This window comes from Scyliorhinus torazame, chromosome 17 (genome assembly GCF_047496885.1).
Source record: "Scyliorhinus torazame isolate Kashiwa2021f chromosome 17, sScyTor2.1, whole genome shotgun sequence".
Classification (NCBI taxonomy): Eukaryota; Metazoa; Chordata; class Chondrichthyes; order Carcharhiniformes; family Scyliorhinidae; genus Scyliorhinus; species Scyliorhinus torazame.
Genome location: NC_092723.1, coordinates 12,069,519 through 12,094,599, shown reverse-complemented (window position 1 = coordinate 12,094,599; position 25,081 = coordinate 12,069,519). Strand labels below are relative to the sequence as shown.

Below are 25,081 nucleotides of genomic sequence, written 5' to 3'. Positions count from 1 at the left end.
TGTGATGTATTGTTTCTCCTTGTGAATGTACAATCCCACCATGGATATATTTCCCAAATATTAAAACTGCAATATTCATTGTGAAAGGAAAATTAAGGACAAGTTAATTTTTAAAAATCTAGATAGCAACATTTTTAAAATGAAAGCCATGTTTAATTAGAATATCTTTGTAATATAATCCGATGTCCAATTTATATTGAAGGCTGCTGTGGTAATAATTAGGGGCTGGTCTAGCACAGTGGGCTAAGTCAGCTGACTTGTAATGCAGAAGTAGACCAGCAACGCGGGTTGGATTCTCGTTCCAGCCTCCCCGAACAGGCGCCGGAATGTGGCGACGAGGGGCTTTTCACAGTAACTTCATTGAAGACTACTTGTGACAATAAGCTATTATTATTGCCTCGCTATCAGAACATGCCGCAAGTTTCTCATAGTTTCTGTTGTTTAAAGTACAGTTGATGAGATGTTAGGCTCTGTCAGTGGCACTGTTTCTCACTAGTAGATAGTTGTCGATATTACCCTTCCCATAAGTAAACTTTTTCGTTTAATTGGATTTTGATTATCACTCCTGACCATTTTAATATCACCAGATTACGATGGAATGAGATTTTTGGTGATACTGTCATCTCTCCTCCATTTACAGTGAATCTATTTTCGAACAAATAATGTTGAACACCCAGACCAATCCACTCTCACCCACAATTCTGTTAATTATATTACATCCAACCCCCCATCTAAGAACACCACTCATGTTATTCTGTGAGAGTGTCTCAAAACTTGAAAGTGTAACTTGCAACACTAGTTCTCAGTGGTTTATATTTGTTTGGAAATATTGTGAGGAACAATCTACAATTGCCTCACACCTGTATGCCGTAAGATTTTGATATCATTCCCCGTTCTAGTCTGTACACATAGAAATATTTGAACCCAGCACCCAAATCCTTTAACATACAGCCAGCCGCTGGTCACTCTGCCGCTGTACAATTGCTGAACACATTTATCCTTCCTATTGTTTGCTCATTACCTCCGTGTATAAATCCACCCCGCTTCTCCTATTGTCCAGCCTCTGATTTCCCATCTGTATTCGACCTTACTAAATGCATTACCTAACATTTGTCCGGATTACACTCGATCTGCCATCTCTCCGCCCAAGGTTAAGGAGAACATCGCAGATGTACTGCGGGAGGACACCTCAGACGGCTCATGCAGCGAGGCATTATGGGTAGAGCTCAGGAGTAGGAGGGGTGCAGTCACAATGTTGGGAGTTTACTACAAGCCTCCCAAAAGCCAGCGGGAGCGAGAGGAGCAGATATGTCGGCAGATTTGGGAAAGGTGTAAAAGCAACAGGGTTGTTGTGGCGGGTGATTTTAACTTCCCCTATATTGACTGGGACTCACTTAGTGCGAAGGGCTTGGTTGGGGCAGAGTTTGTAAGGAGCATCCAGGAGGGCTTCTTGAAACAATATGTAAATAGTCCAACTAGGAAAGGTGCCGTACTGGACCTGGTATTGGAGAATGAGCCCGGCCAGGTGGTCAAAGTTTCAACTGGGGAGCATTTAGGGAACAGTGACCATAATTCAGTAAGTTTCAAGTTACTGCTGGATGTAGATAAGAGTAGATCTCGGGTGAAGGTGCTAAGTTGGGGGAAAGCTACTTATAACAATATTAGGCAGGAACTGAAGAATCTAGATTGGGGGTAAATCAAACTGGCAGGTGGGAGGCTTTCAAATGTCAGTTAATAGGAATTCAGGACCGATATGTTCCTGTGAGGAAGAAGAATAAATATGGCAACTTTCGAGAACCTTGGATAATAAGGGATATTGTGAGCTTAGTCAAAAAGAAAAAGGAAACATTTGTAAGTGCTGGAAGGCTAGGACCAGATGAAGCCCGTGAGGAATATAAGGAAAGTAGGAAGGAACTTAAACAAGAGTCAGAAGGGCTAAAATGGGTCACGAAAAGTCCTTGGAAACAGGATTAAGGAGATCGCAAGGCTTTTAATATGTACATAACGAGCGAGAGGGTAGCCAGGAAAAGGGTTGGCCCACTCAAGGACAGGGGAGGGAATCTATGAGTGGAGCCAAAGGAAATGGGCGAGGGACTAAATGTGTACTTTGCTTCCGTGTTCACCAAAGAGAAGGACTTGATGGATGGTGAGTCTTGGGAGGGATGAGTAGATGGTCTGGGTCACATTGACATCAAAAAGGAGGAGGTGTTTGGCGTCTCGAAAAACATTACGGTAGATAAGTCGCAAGGCCTTATGGGATCTACTCAGAATACTAAAGGAGGCAAGGGACGAGATTGCTGGGGCCTTGACAGGAACCTTTGTAACCTCATTGGCTACAGGTGAGGTCCCAGAGGACTGGAGAATAGCTAATGTTGTTCCTTTGTTTAAGAAAGATAGCAATGATAATCCAGGAAATTACAGGCCGGTGAGCCTTACATCAGTGGCAGGGAAATTATTGGAAAGGATTCTTTGAGCAGGATTTACTCCCATTTGGAAGCAAGTGGGCGTATTAGAGAGAGGCAGCATGGTTTTGTGAAGGGGAGGTGACGTCTCACTAGCAGGGGCTGGTTTAGCACAGTGGGCTAAGACAGCTGGCTTGGAATACAGAACAAGGCCAGCAGCGCGGGTTCAATTCCCGTACCAGCCTCCCCGAACATGCGCCGGAATGTAGTGACTAGGGGGTTTTCACAGTAACCTCCTTGAAGCCTACTTGTGACAATAAGTTATTATTAACTTGATCGAGTTTTTCGAGGAAGTGACGAAGATGATTGATGCAGGTAGGGCAGTAAATGTTGTCTACATGGACTTCGGTAAGGCCTTTGACAAGGTCCCTCATGGCAGGCTGGTACAGAAGGTGAAACCACACAGCATCAGAGGTGAGCTGGCAAGATGGATACAGAACTGGCTCGGTCATAGAAGGCAGAGAGTAGCAGTGGAAGCAGTGGAGGGTAGCTTTTCTGAATGGAGGGCTGTGACTAGTGTTGTTCCACAGGGATCAGTGCTGGGGCCGTTGCTGTTTGTAGTATATATAAATGATTTGGAGGAAAATATAACTGGTCCGATTAGTTTGCGGACAACACAAAGGTTGGTGGAATTGCGGATAGTGATATGGAATGTCAGAAAATACAGCAGGATGGGCAGCACGGTGGCGCAGTGGGTTAGCCCTGCTGCCTCACGGCGCCGAGGTCCCAGGTTCGATCCCGGCTCTGGGTCACTGTCCGTGTGGAGTTTGCACATTCTCCCCGTGTTTGCGTGGGTTTCGCCCCCACAACCCAAAGGTGTGCAGGGTAGGTGGATTGGCCACGCTAAATTGCCCCTCAATTGGAAAAAATGAATTGGGTATTCTAAATTTATTTAAAAAAGAGAAAATACAGCAGTGTAGAGATGTGTTAGAGACTTGTGTGGAGTGATAACAGATGAAGTTTAATCTGGACAAATGTGTGGTAATATGTTTTGGAAGGCCTAATACAGGTGGGAAATATGCAATAATTGGCAGAACCCTGACGAGCATTGACAGGCAGAGGGATCTGGGTGTACAGGTTCACAGGTCACTGAAAGTGGCAACACAGGTGGGTAAGGCAGTCAAGAAGGCATATGGCATGAATGCATTGAATATAAAGATTGGCAAGTCATGTTGCAGCTGTATAGAACCTTAGTTAGGCCACACTTGGAGTATATGGTTCAATTCTGGTCGCCACACTACCAGAAGGATGTGGAGGCTTTGGAGAGGGTACAGAAGAGGTTTACCGGGATGTTTAAAAAAAATTAATTTATGGGATGTGGGTGTCGCTGGTTAGGCCAGCATTTATTGCCAATCCCTAGTTGCCCTACAGCAGGTGGTCGTGAGTTGCCTTTTTGAACCGCTGCAGTCCTTGAGGTGTAGGTACACCCACTGTGCTATTAGGGAGAGAAATCCAGGAGGTTGCCACAGCAACAGTGGACATAGTGGTGAGTGATTTGGAGGGGAACCTCCAGGTGATGGGGTACCCAGCTATCTGCTGCTGTTGTGCTTATAGGTGTAGTGGTCGTGGGTTTGGAAGGTGCTGCCTAAGGAACCTTGGTGAGTTATTGCAGTGCATCTTGTAGATGGTACACACGGTTGCCACTGTTCATGTGGTGCCCCGCACGCCATCTGGACATCGCAACTCAGCGGGGGATCACTTGGTTCCCCGATGCCGGCCTCCACCATGGCGACTGCCCGCTCTCCAGACACACCGACCAGGTCCAATGCCTGACGCTCCACTATAATAGTCATTGTTAAGGAGGGTGATATGGGTGTTGGCATGTGGTGCAGGGTGGAGTGCGAGCAGACTGCCGGCGGGTGGGGTTTGTTCGCCCTCTGTTTGAGGGGGTGGTTTACAGGTGTGTGGGACGGGGGTTGGTGCCAGGGACTCGGTTCTGGTTACTCACTCTGACCAATCTGAGGAGGTCGTGCAGTTTTTTAACGGCACTGCTCGTCAGTCCTGGTGGTGGGGCCCATAGCTCTCATGGCCTTAGCCACATGCGCCCAGGCCCTGTGTACATTGGGGGGTGGTAGCCTCCATCCCACTCCAGGGAGCAGGGTGCCCCTCCTCCTCTCCTCCACGGCATCCAGCAGGGTCTCAAGATCCACATCGACGAAACGGGGTGTTGATCTTCTTGGCTGGGATCAGTGTGTGTGCGGAGCAGACGGGTTACATGTGGCTGCAGCTTGTCAGCCTCGAATGGCAATCCAGTCGCTGGCGAATCGGACGCGGTCATGCATTGGTCTAGTTCCATGTGGCGCCGGTGCCAGTCCATTAACGGATCCGGAATTGCTTTGGTCACGGCACCTGTTTCGGGGCCAGAGAACATCATCGACTCTGACCCGACGTCAGCGCTCACTCTCTCCAACGGCTAATCTAGCCCGTGATGATGTCACTGAATGGCACACTGGAGTTAAACCCCACAATGTGAGGCAGAAACCCCAATTTCCAGGTTTCCCACACTCTCCCAGTCCCTAACAGTGGATCAAGAAAATGCCCCAAATATTTCAAAAGTAAATCACTGGCTGCAAAATACTGTGGGATATTCTGAGGCTGTGAAAAGTGTCTATATAAATGATTACTTTCATTACAAACTAGGTGGAATTTAACTCATTAAAGTGTATCTGTTTGAATTAAGCAGTTATTTCCTGATCAATTTCTGAAATGTTGTCTCCTCAGTTTCAGGTGCATTGTGGGCAGAAAGGAAAGTGCGAGGAATTGTGGGAAGAGCGATCACAATACATTGTCACTATGATGCAGGGTACAAGTCACATATTAAATATTGGTGTCACGGCACGACGATCCACTGTAAAGTTTTAGCACAAACAAATTGGCAAAATGGAAGATTTTCAATCACTGATAACAAGTCACAAACAACATTTGTTGTTACTGTGGACGATCTTCGCCCAGCAGATGCAGGATGGTACAGCTGTGGAATTGAAAGAAATGGTCTCGATCCAGTGTTTTCTGTGGAGATTAAAACATCTTACGGTACATTTCCCAGTTTTATTTTATTATTCTCTATTGAAATGTCTGATCATTGTTCTCTCTGGGAGGAAACACGGCTCCGATATCCCGAGACTCTGCTGCAGTGCAGAGTCTGGCAGGTAGAGGCCGGCGGTCAGGGAAACTGACTCTTGTTACACAAACCCAAATCATGTCATGGCCAATTTGTCACACTGTCAGGTGTTTGATTTCAGAATAGAAATAAAATTCAGACAACATCAAAGTCAGTGATCAGCAAGTTGCGGTGTCAGTTCATCAAATAGAATCAATCCACCGAATTTCACAGCTTCCATTGTCTTCCCGATATGTCGCGTGACTCAAATAATCAACAAGTCACTGAGGTCAGCCTAACAGAGTTCAGGTGGGGCGAAATTCTCCGGAAACGGCGCGATGTCCGCCGACTGGCGCCCAAAATGGCGCAAATCAGACAGGCATCGCGCCGCCCCAAAGGTGCGGAATGCTCCGCATCTTTGGGGGCCGAGCCCCAACCTTGAGGGGCTAGGCCGGCGGCGGACGAATTTCCACCCCGCCAGCTGGCGGAAAAGGCCTTTGGTGCCCCGCCAGCTGGCGCGGAAATTACATCTCCGGGCGGCGCATGCGCGGGTGCGTCAGCGGCCGCTGACGGCATTCCCGCGCATGCGCAGTGGAGAAAGTCTCTTCTGCCTCCGCCATGGTGGAGACCGTGGCGGAGGCGGAAGGGAAAGAGTGCCCCCACGGCACAGGCCCGCCCGCGGATCGGTGGGCCCTGATCGCGGGCTAGGCCACCGTGGGGGCACCCCCCGGGGCCATATCGCCCCGCACCCCCCCCAGGACCCCGGAGCCCGCCCGCGCCGCCTTGTCCCGCCGGTAAGGTAGGTGGTTTAATCCACGCCGGCGGGGCAGGCATTCTAGCGGCGGTACTTCGGACCATCCGGGCCGGAGAATCGCGTGGGGGGGGGGCCCGCCAACCGGCGCGGCGCGATTCCCGCCCCCGCCGAATATCCGGTGCCGGAGAATTCGGCAACCGGCGTGGGCGGGATTCACGCGGGGGGGTCGGAGAATCTCGCCCCAGATTTAGAAGTGGAGTAAACTGCATTTGAAAAGTTATGATGGTAAAAGCAGTCTCTTTATTCACCTTTGAGGCATTGTCTTCGATTTTCACACTCGAGGCAGGTTGGACGAAACTCAACCACCCCGCCTCGTGATAAACCGCCCACAAAGGTGAGATGGTCCCTGTCTGATGGCGGGGAGGGAATGGTTGGGGGGGGGGGGGGGGGGCTCGCCAGGTGACAAGCTGTTTAAAAGGCCCACCTCATGCCAGAGAACTTTGTCCCAGCTGAAATCTAAGCGTAAACACCACCCCCCACTCCCCTCCCCCGCTTTCAACACCCCTCACTGTCCACATTGGAGGTAGGTGGAGGGAAGATATTGGCATGAGGGGGCATGAGGAGACATAGTGGGTGTGAGAGGAGGAAGGGCAGAGCTTGGCATGTGAGCCACTGGGTCGTGGGTAATGGGGCACTGGGTTGATGACGGGATTGAGTGTAGTGGGGAACTGCGATTGGCAGAAGGGGATGTGGAGAACCTTTTTAACTTGGCTTAACGTCAAACGAGTTAGTGAAAATCCAGGGGCGTCATTCTCCGACCCCCCAGAGGGTCGGAGAATGGCCGTTGGCCACCGTGAATCCCGCCCCCGCTGGTTGCCGAAGTCTCCGAAGGGAGAAAAGTCGGCGGGGCGTTAATGTCGCCGCTGCCGCGGAGAATGTCACGGGTCTGCGCAAGGCAGCCGATTTTTGGCCTGCCGATATTCTCCCTTCCGGATGGGCCGAAGTCCCGTCGACGTGATGACTGTTCACGTCGACGTAAATTAAACCTCTTTTTCATCGGCGTGACCCGGTGCTCCAGGTTCACGCCGACCAGCGTGGAGGTGAGTGACGGCCTGGGGGGTTGGCTCTGGGCAGGCAATGGCGTGGCCGCAGTCTGAATGCGTGAGGAGAGGTGTGTCTCGGGTTGTGTGTGTGTGTGTGCGGCGGGGGGGGGGGGGGGTGGGGGTGGTTAGAGTAGGCTGGGCTCCGGGGGAGTGCCGGGAGGGGGTCCGTGCCGGGGAGGGGGATGGGGGGGTCCGTGCCGGGGTGGAGGTTGGGGGGGGTGATGTCCGTGCTGGGGTGGAGGTTGGGGGGGGGGGGTCCGTGCCGGGGAGGGGGAAGGGGTGTCCATGCCGGGGTGGAGGTTGGGGGGGGGTCCGTGCCGGGGTGGAGGTTGGGGGGGGGTGGTGTCCGTGCTGGGGTGGACGTTGGGGGGGGGGGTCCGTGCCGGGGTGGAGGTTGGTGGGGGGGGGTCCGTGCCGGGGAGGGGAATGGGGGGGGTCCGTGCCGGGGAGGGGGATGGGGGGGTCCATGCCGGGGTGAAGGTTGGGGGGGGGGTCCGTGCCGGGGAGGGGGATGGGGGCGTCCGTGCCGGGGTGGAGGTTAGGGGGGGGGTCCGTGCCGGGGTGGAGGTTGGGGGGGTGGTCCGTGCCGGGGAGGGGAATGGGGGGGTCCGTGCCGGGGTGGAGGTTGGGGGGGGGTCCATGCCGGAGAGGGGGATGGGGGGGTCCGTGCCGGGGTGGAGGTTGGGGGGGGGGGGTCCGTGCCGGGGAGGGGGATGGGGGGGTCCGTGCCGGGGTGGAGGTTGGGGGGGGGGACCGTGCCGGGGTGGAGGTTGGGGGGGGGGTCCGTGCTGGGGAGGGGGATGGGGGGGGGGGGTCCGTGCTGGGGAGGGGGATGGGAGAGCAAGTGAGTTGGTCCACCTGGCCAGGTGCCAGCCTCCAACAGTTGGACCCATGCGGTCCATGAGACCTGGCTGGGGTGAGGAGGGGATATGGGCAATGATGACATGTCGTCGTTCCCCTCCCCCCCACCAGGCCGTCATGTTTTCAGATCATCCAGCGATGTTGGCCGCAGTGGCGGCAGCCGCTCATGTCTATGTTGCCCTGGATGAGGAGGAGGAGGAGGAGGAGGAGGAGCGTGCCAGAGAGGCGGCGCAGGCTGACGCAGAGGGGCAGGCGGCAGCCGCCCAGGCTGGAGGGACACCTGACCGACAGGACGAGGAGGGGGAGGAGGAAGTCGCGGCCCCACGGCAACGGAGGCACCCGAGGGCGCCCGTGTGTACCGGCCCAGGCAGTCATACCAGGACCTCACGGACCGGGAATGCAGGAGGGGACTCCGGATGAGCCGGGAAACCGTGGCACACATCTGCCACCTGCTGGCACACCTGTCACCGCGTGGCACTGGCGGGGGACACCCTCTCCCCGTGTCCGTCAAGGTTACGGTGGCCCTGAACGTTTATGCAACGGGGTCATTCCAGGCACCGAGTGGGGACCTGTCCGGCATATCGCAGACATCGGTGCACCGGTGCATCCGGGCAGTGACATATGCCCTATATGCCATGGCGCACCGCTACATCTGCTTCTCCGTGGACCGGGCCAGCCAAGATGCCCGGGCCGTGGGCTTCTCTGCCGTGGCCGGGTTCCCCATGGTCCAGGGCGCGATCGATGGGATGCACGTCGCCGTGCGGCCACCTGCAGATAACAGGGCCGTGTTCACTAATAGGAAGGGGACCTATTCGATGAACGTACAGGTGGTCTGCGACCACCGCATGATGATCCTTCACGTCTGCGCTTGTCACCCAGGCAGTGTACACGACTCATTCGTGTTGTCGCGGTCATCCATCCCCGGCATATACGAGGGACGCCATCCCCGGCTGAGGGGCTGGTTGCTGGGCAACAGGGGCTACCCATTGCGATCGTGGCTGATGACGCCTATACGGAGGCCACGCAATGAGGCAGAGAACCGCTACAATGATGCCCATGTAGCGACAAGGGGAGTGATAGAGAGGTGCTTTGGCGTGCTGAAGATGCGTTTCAGGTGCCTGGACCTCTCTGGGGGCGCCCTCCAGTATCGGTCAGATAGGGTCGGCCGCATCATTGTGGTGTGCTGCGTCCTGCACAACATAGCCCAGCAGAGGGGCGATGTGCCGCAGGCAGAGGAGGGCGGAGTGGAGGAGCAGCAGGAAGAGGCGCAGTCCTCCCCAGATGAGGGGGATGGGGGTAATGGTCAGGGCAGAGTGGGTGGGTGGCTGTCCACCGTTACCGGCTGGCCCAGCGGGCACGGGACAGACTGATAGACGCCCGCTTCACTGACTAGATGGGCGTGGGAATCGGGTAGTATGGCCACAGACCGCACACCATGGCAACAGCCTACCACCCACACCCCCCACCCATCCACCCACCCAGCACCCTCACCCCCCTCCCCAACCCCACCCACCCCACCCGCATGCACCCCCCCCCCCCCCCCCCCCCCCCATTGCCGATCCACCTGCGGCACAACAGGCCGGGCTCACACAGTTGCGGGTGGACACGTGTCTATCGCAGGCCATGGAGGATGATGACAACCCGCCCTGCGGTGAGCTCCTGGCTCTACATCGTTGGACTATGTCTGACCCATGGCCACAGTACCACCATCCACCCGGACCATCCCTGCATACGGCTGTGACACTGCAGCGCACGGTCCCGTTCTCTGCCCGGGGGATGTTGATGGCGTCCCAGGGGGAAGGGGGCAGGCTCACCTGGGGCTGAGGTAAGACCACCCCTCACACACACACTTGCGCTCAACGTACATGACACCCCCGCACACTTTGGACAGAGCACAAAGGCAGCTTCTGTAGGTGTAACATTGACTTTAATAACCAAAGGAGTTCATGCACGTGCCCTAGCCCCTAAAACTCATCTGTGCCCTGCACCCGTGCCAACTTACTCAGTGTCTAATTGTTTGGCCTTACGGGCCCTTTGACTACGTCTACGTGGTTCCCCAGACGGTACAGCAGAACTGGAGGTGGACTCCTGTGATTCCTGCCCTCTGACACTGGATCCCTTTGGCGGCCGTTTCCTGGGGCGTCCTGGCCTAGATGGGCCAGGCTGCGGCCCGGGCGACTGGGATGGCGAGCTGCCAGCCTGTCCTGCCCGTTGCCCACCCGATGCACCTGGGACGGAAGGGGGGGAGTCCGAGGTGTCGCGGTGTACCGGGACCTCCCCTACAGAGGGAGCCGGGACGGACCACACCACCTCCTCCTCCCTCGGGATGCCCGATGGCCCCCAGACCTCTACATGGGTGGGGGATGCGAACGGACTGGCCATCCGACGCCCCCCCGACATCTGGCGCTGCCAGTCCTGGAGGCCCGTGCTGGTATCGACAGGGGTCTGCAGGTTTGCAGCCATGGAGCCCAGGGGTTTGGCAAACCCTGTCTGTGACAGTGCGACGCCGGCTCGCACATGGCCACTGGCGCCGATGCCCTCAGCGATGGCCTGCAGAGACTGGGCCATGGCCTGCTGAGACTGGGCCATGGCCTGCAGAGACTGGGCTATGGCGTTGAGCGCCTCTGCCATCTGGCGCTGGCACTGGCTCATGGCCTCCTGTGAGAGGGCAGCCATTTCCTGGGCCACAGACGGCGCCTGCACGGAAAGCCCCAGGCCTCGCAAACCGTTCCCCATGTCTGACACCGTAGCACCCATTGCCTCCACCGCGGACGCCACCCGTGCAGTGTCGGCCTGGGTAGCACGCATGACCGGCACCACTCCCAGCTCCTGGACGCAGGTGGACTCCTCCACCTGCGACCGCTGCCGCCGCAAGCCGCCCGTCACCCTCTTCGCTCGTCTCCTGGTCGGTGGTTGCATCGGATCTATGTGTGGGTGAGGTAACTACAGGAACCCGGGATCCATCTGGGCGGCAGATGTTCGCTTGGGCTGGGCTGCCCTCCGACCGCCCGGCCCCTCTGCTGCTCCTACCTCCACCTGCTGTACCGGGACGGCTGTGTTGTGCACTCCAGTGAGTGTACCAGACGCCTCATCACTAAAGTGCCCAACCGTGGTGAGTGTTTCTGCGATGGTGGAGGGTGTTGGTGACAGCAGTGGCGTTGTGTCGTGCTCTTCGTCCCACTCTGAGTCCATGGCACTTTGGGGTGGGGGTTCGTCTCCACCCATCCACTCTGAGTCACTGTCCGGTATTTCGTCTTGCTGGGTAGTGCTGTCCCGGGTACTGCTGTCCCGGGTAGTGGTGTCCTGGGTAGTGGTGTCCTGGGTAGTGGTGTCCTGGGTAGTGGTGTCCTGGGAAGTGGTGTCCTGGCTCGGATGTGACGGGGGCCTGTGGCTGCCCCCCTCGTCGCTGGGTGGTCGCTCTCGCACGGGACGGGGGTGTCGTCTCCCTGTTGCTCCAGGTCTCTCCGTCTCCCGTGGTGTGCGAGGGGCATCCTGCGGGCGTTGCATGCTGGAGGGTGCGGGTCTCTCCGTCTCCCGTGGCCTCCGAGGGGCATCCTGCGGGCGTCGCATGCTGGAGGGTGCGGGTCTCTCCATCTCCCGTGGCCTCCGAGGGGCATCCTGCGGGCGTCGCATGCTAGAGGGTGCAGGTATCTCCGTCTCCCGTGGCCTCCGAGGGGCATCCTGCGGGCGTCGCATGCTGGAGGGTGCGGGTCTCTCTGTCTCCTGTGGTCTCCGAGGGGCATCCTGCGGGCGGTCTGCATCTGCGGGGATGGGTGCCTGGACGTTTGGTCCTGCGATACACAATGAAGCATGCATGGTTAGACATGAGGCAGTGATCAGGTGATATGGGGGAGGGGGATATAGGGGAGGGGGGATATGGGGACGGGCTGTTGGTGGCTCACTTGCTAGTACGCCCCCGACCTCTGCATCAGCAACCTCCCGGTCGTCAGGTCCGCCAGCCAGTTCCAGGGCCCTTTCCTGGTGTTCGGTCAGTGGCCTCTCATCAACGGGCCCTCCTCCAGTCCTCACATGCTCCCTATTGTTGTGTGCGCGCTTCTCCTGTGGGGGTGGGGGGGTGGGGGTGGTGGCAGGGGTAAAAGGCAACACTGTTAGGCAGGTATATGAATGCACGCCATCGGTTGCGCGTGCATTGCAGAGGTTAAGGTTAGGGCTGGATTCACTTGGGGATATGGGGGATATGGGGGAGGGGGGATATGGGGGAGGGGAGATATGGGGGATATGGGGGAGGAGGTATGGGGCATATGGGGGAGGGGGATATGGGGGAGGGGGGGATATGGGGAGGGGGGATATGGGGGAGGGGGGATATGGGGGAGGGGGGGATATGGGGGAGGGGGGATATGGAGGAGGGGGGATATGGTGGAGGGGGGATATGGAGGATATGGGGAGGGGGATATGGGGGAGGGGGGTATATGGGGGAGGGGGGATATGGGGGATATGGGGGAGGGGGGGATATGGGGGAGGGGGGATATGGGGGAGGGGGGGATATGGGGGAGGGGGATATGGGGGATATGGGGGAGGGGGAATATGGGGGAGGGGGGATATGGGGGAGGGGGGATATGGGGAGGGGAGATATGGGGGAGGGAGGGATATGGGGGAGGGGGATATGGGGGAGGGGGGGATATGGGGAGGGGGGGGATATGGGGAGGCTCACCCTGCCTGCTCCGACGAGTTCGTTCACCTTCTTGTGGCACTGGGTGCCTGTCCGTGGTGTCAGGGCCACAGCGGTGACGGCCTCTGCCACTTCCCTCCACAGACGCCGGCTGTGGCGTGGCGCAACTCTGCGGCCGTGCCCGGGATACAGGGCGTCCCTCCTCTGCTCCACCGCGTCCAGGAGCGCCTCCACATCCCGTGACTCGAACCTCGGGGCTGAGCGACGGCCAGCCATCCAGTCGGGTGTTGCGGTCGGGTGTTCCGGTCGGGTGGGGGGGAGCAGCGCGGCCTTATGAGCCGTCACGCTGTGCAGCGCGTATGACGCTGCACGGCGTGAACCCCTGTGCAAGCGCGGATCCCGTTACGTCGCTGCTAGCCAATTTCGGGCCGGAGACTATCGACCCATTTTTCCGACGTGACATAAGTCGGATTTGCGCCGATCGGCGGACTTTCCGTCGATAATGGAGAATTTCGCCCCAGTTTCTTATTCTTTTCATGGGGATTTTCTCAAGGGTCATTGTTTGAATTCCAGGTGCTCATTTTTTGTTCTCATTAACCCCTTCATTAGGTGATGTTATTGTAATATTAAAGTTTGTATTTATGGACTTTTTTTAGGGTTTCTTTCTTGTGTGTACATAATTAAATCTTTTAATTTTAAATCTATAAAAAACATAATATTGCAAATTGATTATAAATAAATCTCCCATACTCCAGTTAGGAGCTGGTTTAGCACAGGGCTAAATCGCTGGCTTTTAAAGCAGACCAACGCAGGCCCGCAGCACGGTTCAATTCCCGTACTCGCCTCCCTGAACAAGCGCCGGAATGTGGTGACTAGGGGCTTTTCACAGTAACTTCATTTGAAGCCTACTTGTGACAATAAGCGATTTTCATTTCATTTAATTCATTCCATTTCGAACTGAAACTTCTGAACATTTGACACATGGGGCGAAATTCTCCGGAAACGGCGCGATGTCCGCCGACCGGCGCCCAAAACGGCGCAAATCAGTCGGGCATCGCGCCGCCCCAAAGGTGCGGAATGCTCCGCATCTTTGGGGGCCGAGTCCCAACCTTGAGGGGTTAGGCCGGCGCCGGACGGATTTCCACCCCGCCAGCTGGTGCGGAAATGACATCTCCGGGCGGCGCATGCGCAGGAGTGTTAGCGACCGCTGACGGCATTCCCACGCATGCGCATTGGAGGGAGTCTCTTCTGCCTCCGCCATGGTGGAGGCCATGGTGGAGGCGGAAGGGAAAGAGTGCCCCCATGGCACAGGCCCGCCCGCGGATCGGTGGGCCCCGATCGCGGGACAGGCCACCGTGGGGGCACCCCCCGGGGCCAGATCGCCCCGCCCGGAGCCCACCCGTGCCGCCTTGTCCCGCCGGTAAGGTAGGTGGTTTAATCCACGCCGGCGGGACAGGCATTCTAGCGGCGGGACTTCGGCCCATCCGGGCCGGAGAATCGCAGGGGGGGGCCCGCCAACCGGCGCGGCGCGATTCCCGTCCCCGCCGAATATCCGGTGCCGGAGAATTCGGCAACCGGCGGGGGCGGGATTCACGCCAGCCCCCGGCGATTCTCCGACCCGGCGGGGGGCGGAGAATCTCGCCCCTGGTAACTGAATAGGAACAAGTCTCAATTGTGTCGCACTGGACAGTGGGGTTGAGGAGGTGGAAGTGACGATGTTGGGCGGAATCTACCTGGCGCGAGCGAACAGGGGCCTGATGAGGCTGCTCACGGGATTTACCCAGCTAGCCACACCTCGTGAGATCTAACGGGATCTCGTGAGACGTCGCGATCTGGATCCCACCCACAATGGGCGGGATCAGTATTTAGCATATTTGCACATTAGACTGAGGCAGCTAATCCTTCTTGGTCCGGGGTACCTTACCCAACAAACCCAGTATCGCCTTATTCACCCGACTAAAAATAGACTTGGGCACGAAAATCGGGAGTTTCTGAAACACGAACAAAAACTCCAGGAGCACTGGCCAGCTTTACCGTCTGGGCCCCCTCAATACCCCGCCACCCCCTCGAAGCCCTAAGTGCCAATGCCAACTGTTTAATCACTAGGGCAAAGAGAAAAGAGGTGAGCGCATAACCCTGCAACCCAAAATATTCCAAATTGAGATTATTGATCCGCACACTCCACACATTCAGACGCCTTCTCCGCATCCATAGACATAACCACCTCCACTACCCGGCCCAACGAGGGCATCATTACCTCATTCAATAATGTCTGAACATTGGCCAACAGCTGCCATCCCTTCACGAACCTTGTCTGGTCCGCCCTTATCACTCCTGGCACACAATTCTCTGTCCGCATTGCCAGCACCTTTAATTGGCTGGACATTGAAAATTGTAATGGACATATTAAAATAATTATGCACAGTGTCAGGACCCAGAACTATCTTCCGTGTCCACTTCATATAACCTTGATCAAATATCCACCCGTGGAGAGGTAAACACGACATTCCTATTTTTTTTTATAAATGTTTTTTATTGGGTTTTTGAACAAAGTATATTTACAGTTATGTGCACAGAATAAAATTTATATACATAGAAGAGGCGAAAACTAAAAAAAGAAAATAAACTGGCAGGATATTGTGCACTAGCTCAACAACAGCAACTCTATGCAGTTAGCAATATTATTTTTAACACATAAGTTTGTGGGTGGGGGAAACTGGGGAGGTACATATGCATTTGGGTGCCGGAGAAACAATTACATTGGTTATGTCCAATATAGAGAGGACAATACGAGAATGGATCTGGTGTTGTTACTTGCTTCTCCCGGACGGTTTTCGCGACCATTGTCGTCTCGCATTCACCTCCGCTTCAGCCGTTCATCCCGTCTTCCGCCTGTATTTTCCTTGCTCTCTGTTCCTGTGTTTGCCAAGTTTGTTATTGTTTCCCGTGCTCTCCTTCCGGCTATCATTCCCTTGCCTCCCCCTTCCCTCTCTGGTTCCCCTCTATTGTTCCCTGTCTCCTCCCTCTTCCCTCTTCCCCCCCTCCCCCCTTCTGCCCCCCTTCTCCTGTGGTTCGCCTTTCTTTTCTCTTAGGCTTAGCTGTTCCGCCCCCCAATCTATCCCTCCCTAACATGCCTTGGCTACTTTCCCCTGATTCTTGGCCACCTGGCTATCCTTCTGCTTGTTTGTTGGCCACAAACAGGACCCGGAACAGTTGGGTGAATGGCTCCCACGTTCTGTGAAAGCCGTCGCCTGACTCTCGGATGGCGAATTTGATTTTCTCCACTTGGAGAGATTCTGAGAGGTCAGACAGCCAGTCTGCAGCTTTGGGTGGTGTTGCTGACCGCCAGCCGAACAGAATTCTACGGCGGGACATCAGGGAGCCAAGGGTATCCACCCTCCTCCCCAGGAATAGATCTGGCTAGTCTGACACCCCGAGGACCGCCACTTTCGGGCATGGCTCCACCCTCATCCCCACCACTTTGGACATTGCCTCAAAGAAGGCTGTCCAGTACCCCGCAGGTCTGGGGCAAGACCAGAATATGTGGGCGTGGTTGGCCGGGCCTCCTTGGCGCCATTCACAGACATGACATTCCAACATGGCTGACACTGGCTGAGTTGCTGAAAGACAAAAACATGATGAGTATTTGATATTTAGATGCTCAGTCAGTATCTGAATGTTTGTTTCGTTCCCACAGATTCCGTCTCTGTTCCTGTGCTCAGATTTTTATCACCGCCATATGATTCAGGTTCTGGGGGCTCAGTGACACACCGAGTATCTCCGGTCCACCGCCAGAATGGCCTCCACCACCCTCAGCCTCTCTGCCCACTCTGCCCTCACGTTATGCACCCTAATCAAAATAGACTCCCCTCTAACCACTGTTTCACCCCCTCCCACAACGCAGCTGCCGTGACCTCCCACATCTTATTATGCTCCACATAGTTCCGTATAGCCCCACTTATCTTCCCAGAAACTTCCTTTTCGGCCAATAACACCACATCCAACCTCCACTATGGCCTCTGGGAGATAGCCGCAAATCCACCCAGTGTGGTGCGTGGTCCGACACCACGATCGCCCACACTGTCTGATTGGTTCCTGGCCTTTAATTGGCTGTACATTGAAAATTGTAATGGACATATTAAAATAATTATGCACAGTGTCAGGGCCCAGAACTGTCTGCCATGTCCAATTCATATAACCTTGATCAATTATGCACCCCGTGGAGAGGTAGACATTACATTCCAACATGGCTGACTCTGGTCGAAATGCTGAAAGGCAAAACATGATGATATTTGATATTTAGATGCTCAGTCAGCATCTGAATGTTTGTTTCTTTCCCACAGAATCCGTCTCTGTTCCTGTGCTCAGATTTTTATCACCGTCAAATGTCTCATGTTCTGGGGGCTCAGTGACCGTCTCCTGTGAGTCTGTCCGGGGATCCCTCCCCATTCAGTACACATGGACTGAAAAGACCCCGTCTGAAGAATCAAAGATCTCCGACACCAAGGAACTGGATCTCCGTTGTCAATCCTTCAAACAGCAACAGCATCAATATTACTGCACAGCCTCAAATAATCAGGGGGAACAATCCAGTGAAATGGTGAATGTGAAGGTCTTCAATAAAACAGAAAAGAGCTGCAGTTATGTGACACAAATTGGAAGCATTGGTAAGAGATATTTTATCCAAACAATATGGTCAATGATGTTTATTCTTGTCTATCTAAAATGGTCACTTGTTAACCTCCTTCAGTCACTCTGAGAACCTGCCATTGGCCAAATTCACTCTATTTGGCTCCTCAACAGAACAAAGTCACTGATTTTCATTCATCGTGAAAAATAAAATATCTTCAAGGCGTGTAAAAAACAGAAACTCTAATAGTCCCATAATTGAAAATGGAATTTGAGTTACGGAGCTTTGATTAATCTATTTTCTAATTTCTGGCAGACAGGATTGTGAAATGTAACCTTGATCTGGTGTGTCCTCGTTGCTGTAGTACAAAGGGTTAATAATGTTCATGCTAATAGCTAGTATGTGTTGTGTTATGCTTCTTCATGTAGTATAAGCTGCTTCCTTGATGTATACTCTGGCAAGGAAGGTTCAGACTTGGCGATAGGTGTAACATATTTATTGAACAGTTAACAATTCTCCTACTTGAGTTTGACTCTCCTGCTAACCTTACTATAGTAACTCAGTCTAACTAACCAGTCTTCTCTAAGCCGTGCGGTGGGTGTGATGCTTCCAATCTGCCCCTGTCCTTCTCTCTGAGTGTCGCCTGTGGAAAGAGAAAGAGCATGTGTGCCTTGTCCTTTTATATGTGTTGCCCCCTTGTGGTAGTGTCACCTCTGGGTGTCTTGACTGCTCATTGGTTGTGTCCAATTCTATGTGTTCATTAGTTGTCTGTCTGCATGTGATGATGTCTCTGGTGCTCCCTCTAGTGTTTACTCAGTCCTAGTGTATCTACATTAACCCCTTGAGTATCTACAGTGATGCCTATCACCACAGTATGCATCATCAGTGTTGTCAAATCACATCTCCAGAACTCAAAGAGAGCTGTTTCGTGATAATCTATCCCTGTACATAGTTTTATGGGGTTAATAAATGTTTGAATTTTCGGGTATTTAAACACAACCTGGGAATGTTGATGATCAAACTTCTCGATGGCAATAGTAAACGTACCGAACAGCAAGGTTGCCTGACACAATTGCCAGTTGCAGGAAAGTGGAAACCGTGGAAAATGGAGCAGTGAGGGAAAAACCGTGGAAAAGAATTGGAAAGGAAAGCATCAACTGAGTTCCACAACAATCAATTAATTAATAGATAATCGTTGAAAAAATCCTACCTCCACCTGAATCTGTTGACCACTTTGAAGGCCCCGACCAAACAGCAGTCTGGTAAAGCTGGTGTTGCAGAATCAACAGGTATCGGACCACTGCAAGTCTGGCACAGGAGCCTGATTAAGAACAGGCCAACACACTCTTCTATTCCATTTGCAGCAGTCCAGATGACTTTTAGTAAGACAAGGGGCTGGATTCTCCAAAAATGGGGCTATGACCCCAGGCCGGTGTAAAAACTTTGGCGTTTCCCTCCAGACCTTCCTGAAAAAGATTTACAGCAATTTACTTGCCTACCTGCGGCGTGATTCGCAGGCGAGCGATTCTCTGGAGACTGGAGAATCGCGGGAGCAGCCCCGGGCCCGATTCCCGCCCCCGGGCCAAACGCGATTTCAGCACGGGGCTGCGAAGAATCCATTTGGAGCTACAGGTGGACATTCTGGATATTGTGTTAATTCTTGAGTAGAGGGTGGGTGCGGACTGTAGCCGGACCACCACTGACGATGGTGAGCAGATAGTATCTGAAGAGATACTGGATGAGAAAGATAACAAAGATGTCACTAATGGATGTGACCAAAACATTGTCGATGAGTGTGACCAGGATGCTAGTCCACCTGACCATTCAGGTAAGGACACCAATGACATGAAACAATCTGGTGCCGACACTAACTTTTACAAAGAGAAAACAGGCCCTGAAGCTCCGCCAATGGCCAGTGTTGCAATTGCAGAACACAAAGTTGACTCCACAAACACTGATGTCAAGGCTGAAGAGAAAGTGACTAAAACTGCTGATGTAGTAGCTACTGATCTTACACACATCTCAGATGTACAAGGAAGGGTAACTTCTCTGAATGTACTGGAGGCAGAAGAAAAACAATCTACTCCAGGAAAATACTGGATAGTTACAGAACCTGAGGTGACATTCAACCCGATTTCTAATCTTAGCTCTCTAAAATGACAATACCTAATGAACAGGCATGATCTGCAAAAGGACAAGGGCTGCAGACAGTTGGGAACACGCCACCTTGAAGTTCCCCTCCAAGTCACTCACCATCTATATGTTGGCTATGAGCATTAAGCAGTAAATGACAATAGTTAAGAATGTAATAATGCACATCTTCTCCAGTCATGATGAACCTATTTTGCAACCAGCAACGTAAAACCTCCAGTTCCACCCCACTCTACAGCACAACTCTGTTAATTCCATTACATAATACCTTCCCATGAAAATTTGGGCCTCCAGCGAATCACTTTTACAAAGAATATTTTGACGATTTTTGTACCTTCAACCAGCATGTGGCTCTGTCTGTTTGGTAACCTTTCCCCTTTCAATCAATCCTTCTTCTTTCTGGTCTGATCATTTACCTTCTTGTTTCTCTCTTTCTCTCTTTCCGCCGCTGGATTGGGAGTGTGGTCAATCCAAACGCATGTGAAATCCTGCCGAGAAAGTCTCATGTTGAAATGAAATGAATGAAAATCGCTTATTGTCACGAGTAGGCTTCAATGAAGTTACTGTGAAAAGCCCCCTAGTTGCCACATTCCGGCGCCTATTCGGGGAGGCTGGTACGGGAATTGAACCGTGCTGCTGGCCTGCCTTGGTCTGCTTTAAAAGCCAGCGATTTAGCCCAGTGAGCTAAACCAGCCCCAGTTATATTGCGAGAGTCGGAAGCATGTCCACCGACAACTAAGCCCATTAAAAAGGCATTTCCCTTGAATTTTACGTAACCTGTGCAATTTAGTGGTCACTACACTGAACCCACGGGCAGGTGGCCATCATGAGATCTTGCCGTCCAGTTGTAACATCATCTGGGATCCTAACAATAGATTACACACATCTAGCCATAAAGGTGCCAACGGGTGAGCCGGGTGCCTTCATCAAGAGAAACAGCTTCCACACCATTAACGTCTGGATTGTTTGCGACCACAGGGCATAGATTTTGCAGATCTGGGCCTGATGCCCAGGCCGCTCCCATGATGCGTACATCCTTCAGCAAACACAGGTACCAAGGCACTGTGCCACTCCAACTCAGTTGGATGTCTGGCTCCTGGATGGCAAAGGCCATCTTCTGAAGAGGTGGCTTACAATGCCACTTCGACACCCAAGGACAGAAGAGGAGGAGAGGCACAAAAGAAGTCATGCCTCCATGGGGGTGGTCACGGGAGGACCTTAAGGTGCCTAGATACAGGAACAAAATACAAGTAATTGGTATAAACAAGGCCCTTTCATCACTACCCGACTGGGAACATCACACAGAAATTAATTTTTCCAAATCCATTATCCCAACCGTGTCCCGAAGTTCCAATGGGAAGAGTTCTCTCTCCATTGGCTGAATGAGATGAATCTGAATACTATCTTCATGCCTCAATAGGTGATGAACATACCTGTGAAACTTTAACAACAGGATCGCCGACACCTCCAGGATCTACATCTGTCAGTAAAAGGTACAGTGTTCTCGTTGATGATGTTTCCATTTACATTGCTTTTAATTACAAATAAGTTATCAGTTTTGGCATAAGGCTTTACAATCATTTACCAGAATGGAAATGGTGGCTGTGTTTATATAATGTTATTGTGTTAGCTTCCTGACAGTCGCTGTTACTATTAGTGGAAATTCAGACTAAGAAGTCAACATTTTTTGTTTGCTGCCCCTCAGATGTTGCAGTTTTCATTATTCATGTGAATCACTTCACCATGTACTCAATCTCATAGAGATGTAGTTGTCACACTCCAGTAATGGCAGATTTGCTGTGTGTTCTGGAGTATCTCTGACAGGAACATTTCAATCACTGTCATCTTCTCCTTCTCAGTTGTCCAGTTTTACACATTGTCCCCACACTGAGAGGGTTAAAGGTCGTCTGCTTCCTTTTCGTTAAGAATTTCCTGTGAGGAGATGCACCAGGGAATTGTGGGATGATAAAAACAGGAAGTTCTGGAAAAACGAAGGTGCCTCAGCATCTGTCGAGAGAGGAACAGAGTTAACATTGAGTTGAATATGACTGTATTCAAAACAGTGTTGGATGGTGTTATTCTGAGTTCCTTAGTCGCTGAACAGATACGGCACCATTGCTATACTGCACCACACAGTGCATCCGCCCCAATGACCAGACAATTCATAAAATATCTCTCAGAAGATTTTACTTAGCATGACAGATATGCTGTGGAAATGTAATTAAATTTGCTCCATTTGATCTTTATCTGATAATCATGAAGTTGATCAGTAAACGTTAGTTTATTTTTCCAGCGGATGTGCCCTGTCTCTGCGTCTTAACGTTGCTACAATATCCTAAGGTCACAGCGTAAACAGGAGATTGCATTTCAAAAGTGAAGTTGTCTCATTTCCTGCAAATAATGTGGTACCTCTTCCATTTTCCTCAGTTACATTATCTGGGATGTGATCCGCTGGGGGCTCTTTGCCCTGCTGGTGATTTGTGCTGTTTCAGTCACATGGTGTACGGGGAAATCTAAGGTGAGCCTTATGGATTTTACAAGAATCATTCTGAGTGCTTTGGAAACCCTCCATCAATTATTCCAAATCCATTGATTAGAGATATTGGGAAGAAAATCTTGCGTTGATGTAAATGTCCACAGGACTGAACAGTGGGCAGAACTTTACCGTTTTGTTGCAGAGCGTAGCAACCAATAGGAAAAGAATGTGTTGAAGCTGTCGGCACCAATGGTGGCTGTCTCTGCCAAGTACTTAGTGAATAAAGGTTGAAGAGGCAGGACCCACGATGTCACACTGGCAGCAACTTAGTTTTGTAAAGATCGAGGCGCCCTATTTAAAGGTCTTTTATAAAGGCTTCCCCACGTACAAATGTTAAAATGTAACCACCGCCCCTTCTCATGTCCCCCCACCCCCCCATGCAACCCCCCTGGCACTGTTCCTGGAAGTGCCCAGGCACTGCCCCTAGCAGCACCCTTTGCCCGCTCCAAGATGGCAGGGGGCAATGTCTGGCACTGCCTGTGAACTGCCCGATCATGGCGCACTCCCCCTGAGCGAAGGACTCACCTAAGCTCCTCCAGCGGGTCTGGCGCCAGGTGTCATAATTGAAACCAACGTGGAGTAACGTACAGGGGGGCTGGGTGTATGATCAGGTGCCGAGCCCTGATACTGACAAGTAAATTTATCATAATGGAATTCCTGGGGCGTCATTCTCCGACCCCCCAGAGGGTCGGAGAATGGCCGTTGGCCGCCGTGAATCCCGCCCCCGCCGGTTGCCGAAGTCTCCGAAGGGAGAAAAGTCGGCGGGGCGTTAATGGCGCCGCTGCCGCGGAGAATGTCACGGGTCTGCACAAGGCAGCCGATTTTCGGCCTGCCGATATTCTCCCTTCCGGATGGGCCGAAGTCCCGTCGACGTGATGACCGTTCACGTCGACGTAAATTAAACCTTTTCATCGGCGTGACCCTGTGCTCCAGGGTCACACCGACCAGCATTGAGGTGAGTGACGGCCTGGGGGGTTGGCTCTGGGCAGGCGATGGCGTGGCCGCAGTCTGAATGCGTGAGGAGAGGTGTGTCTCGGGTTGTGTGTGTGTGTGTGCGGCGGGGGGGGGGGGGGGGGGGGGGGTGGTTAGAGTAGGCTGGGCTCCGGGGGAGTGCCGGGAGGGGGTCCGTGCCGGGGAGGGGGATGGGGGTGTCCGTGCCGGGGTGGAGGTTGGGGGGGGGGTCTGTGCCGGGGAGTGGGATGGGGGGGGTCCGTGCCGGGGTGGAGGTTGGGGGGGGGGGGTCCGTGCCGGGGAGGGGGATGGGGGTGTCCGTGCTGGGGTGGAGGTTGGGGGGGGTGGTCCGTGCCAGGGAGGGGGATGGGGGTGTCTGTGCCGGGGTGGAGGTTGGGGGGGGGTCCGTGCCGGGGAGGGGGATGGGGGGGGGGGGTCCGTGCCGGGGTGGAGGTTGGGGGGGGGGTCCGTGCCGGGGAGGGGGATGGGGGTGTCCGTGCCGGGGTGGAGGTTGGGGGGGGGGGTCCGTGCCGGGGTGGAGGTTGGGGAGAGGGTGTCCGTGCCGGGGTGGAGGTTGGGGAGAGGGTGTCCGTGCCGGGGTGGAGGTTGGGGGGGGGTCCGTGCTGGGGAGGGGGATGGGGGGGGGGGGTCCGTGCCGGGGAGGGGGATGGGAGGGCAAGTGAGTTGGTCCACCTGGCCAGGTGCCAGCCTCCAACAGTTGGACACATGCGGTCCATGCCACCTGGCTGGGGGGAGGAGGGGATATGGGCAATGATGACATGTCGTCGTTCCCCTCCCCCCACCAGGCCGTCATGTTTTCAGATCATCCAGCGATGTTGGCCGCCGTGGCGGCAGCCGCTCATGTCTATGTTGCCCTGTATGAGGAGGAGGAGGAGGAGGATGAGCGTGCCAGAGAGGCGGCGCAGGCTGCTGCAGAGGGGCAGGCGGCAGCCACCCAGGCTGGAGGGACACCCGACCGACAGGACAAGGAGGGGAAGGAGGACGTCGCGGCCCCACGGCAACGGAGGCACCCGAGGGCGCCCCGTGTGTACCGGCCCAGGCAGTCATACCAGGACCTCACGGACCGGGAATGCAGGAGGGGACTCCGGATGAGCCGGGAAACCGTGGCACACATCTGCCACCTGCTGGCACACCTGTCACCGCATGGCACTGGCGGGGGACACCCTCTCCCCGTGTCCGTCAAGGTTACGGTGGCCCTGAACTTTTATGCAACGGGGTCATTCCAGGCACCAAGTGGGGACCTGTCCGGCATATCGCAGACATCGGTGCACCGGTGCATCCGGGCAGTGACAGGTGCCCTATATGCCATGGCACACCGCTACATCCGCTTCCCCGTGGACCGGGCCAGCCAAGATGCCCGGGCCGTGGGCTTCTCTGCCGTGGCCGAGTTCCCCATGGTCCAGGGCGCGATCGATGGGATGCACGTCGCCGTGCGGCCACCTGCAGATAACAGGGCCGTGTTCACTAATAGGAAGGGGACCTATTCGATGAACGTACAGGTGGTCTGCGACCACCGCATGATGATCCTGCACGTCTGCGCCCGTCACCCAGGCAGTGTACACGACTCATTCGTGTTGTCGCGGTCATCCATCCCCGGCATGTACGAGGGACGCCATCCCCGGCTGAGGGGCTGGTTGCTGGGCGACAGGGGCTACCCATTGCGATCGTGGCTGATGACGCCTGTACGGAGGCCACGCAATGAGGCGGAGAACCGCTACAATGATGCCCATGTAGCGACAAGGGGAGTGATAGAGAGGTGCTTTGGCGTGCTGAAGATGCGTTTCAGGTGCCTGGACCTCTCTGGGGGCGCCCTCCAGTATCGGTCAGATAGGGTCGGCCGCATCATTGTAGTGTGCTGCGTCCTGCACAACATAGCCCAACA

General features: G+C 54.1%; 1 protein-coding gene across 1 annotated transcript in view; it reads left to right on the top strand.

Moving 5' to 3' along the window:
- Positions 1-25,081, top strand: part of LOC140394559 (Fc receptor-like protein 5) — a 136,352-nt gene that overhangs the window by 63,400 nt on the left and 47,871 nt on the right. Inside the window, exon 9 of the mRNA XM_072481918.1 lies at positions 5,184-5,495. Within this exon, the coding sequence (XP_072338019.1) occupies positions 5,184-5,495 (312 nt within the window). The remainder of the gene's footprint in view (positions 1-5,183; positions 5,496-25,081) is intronic.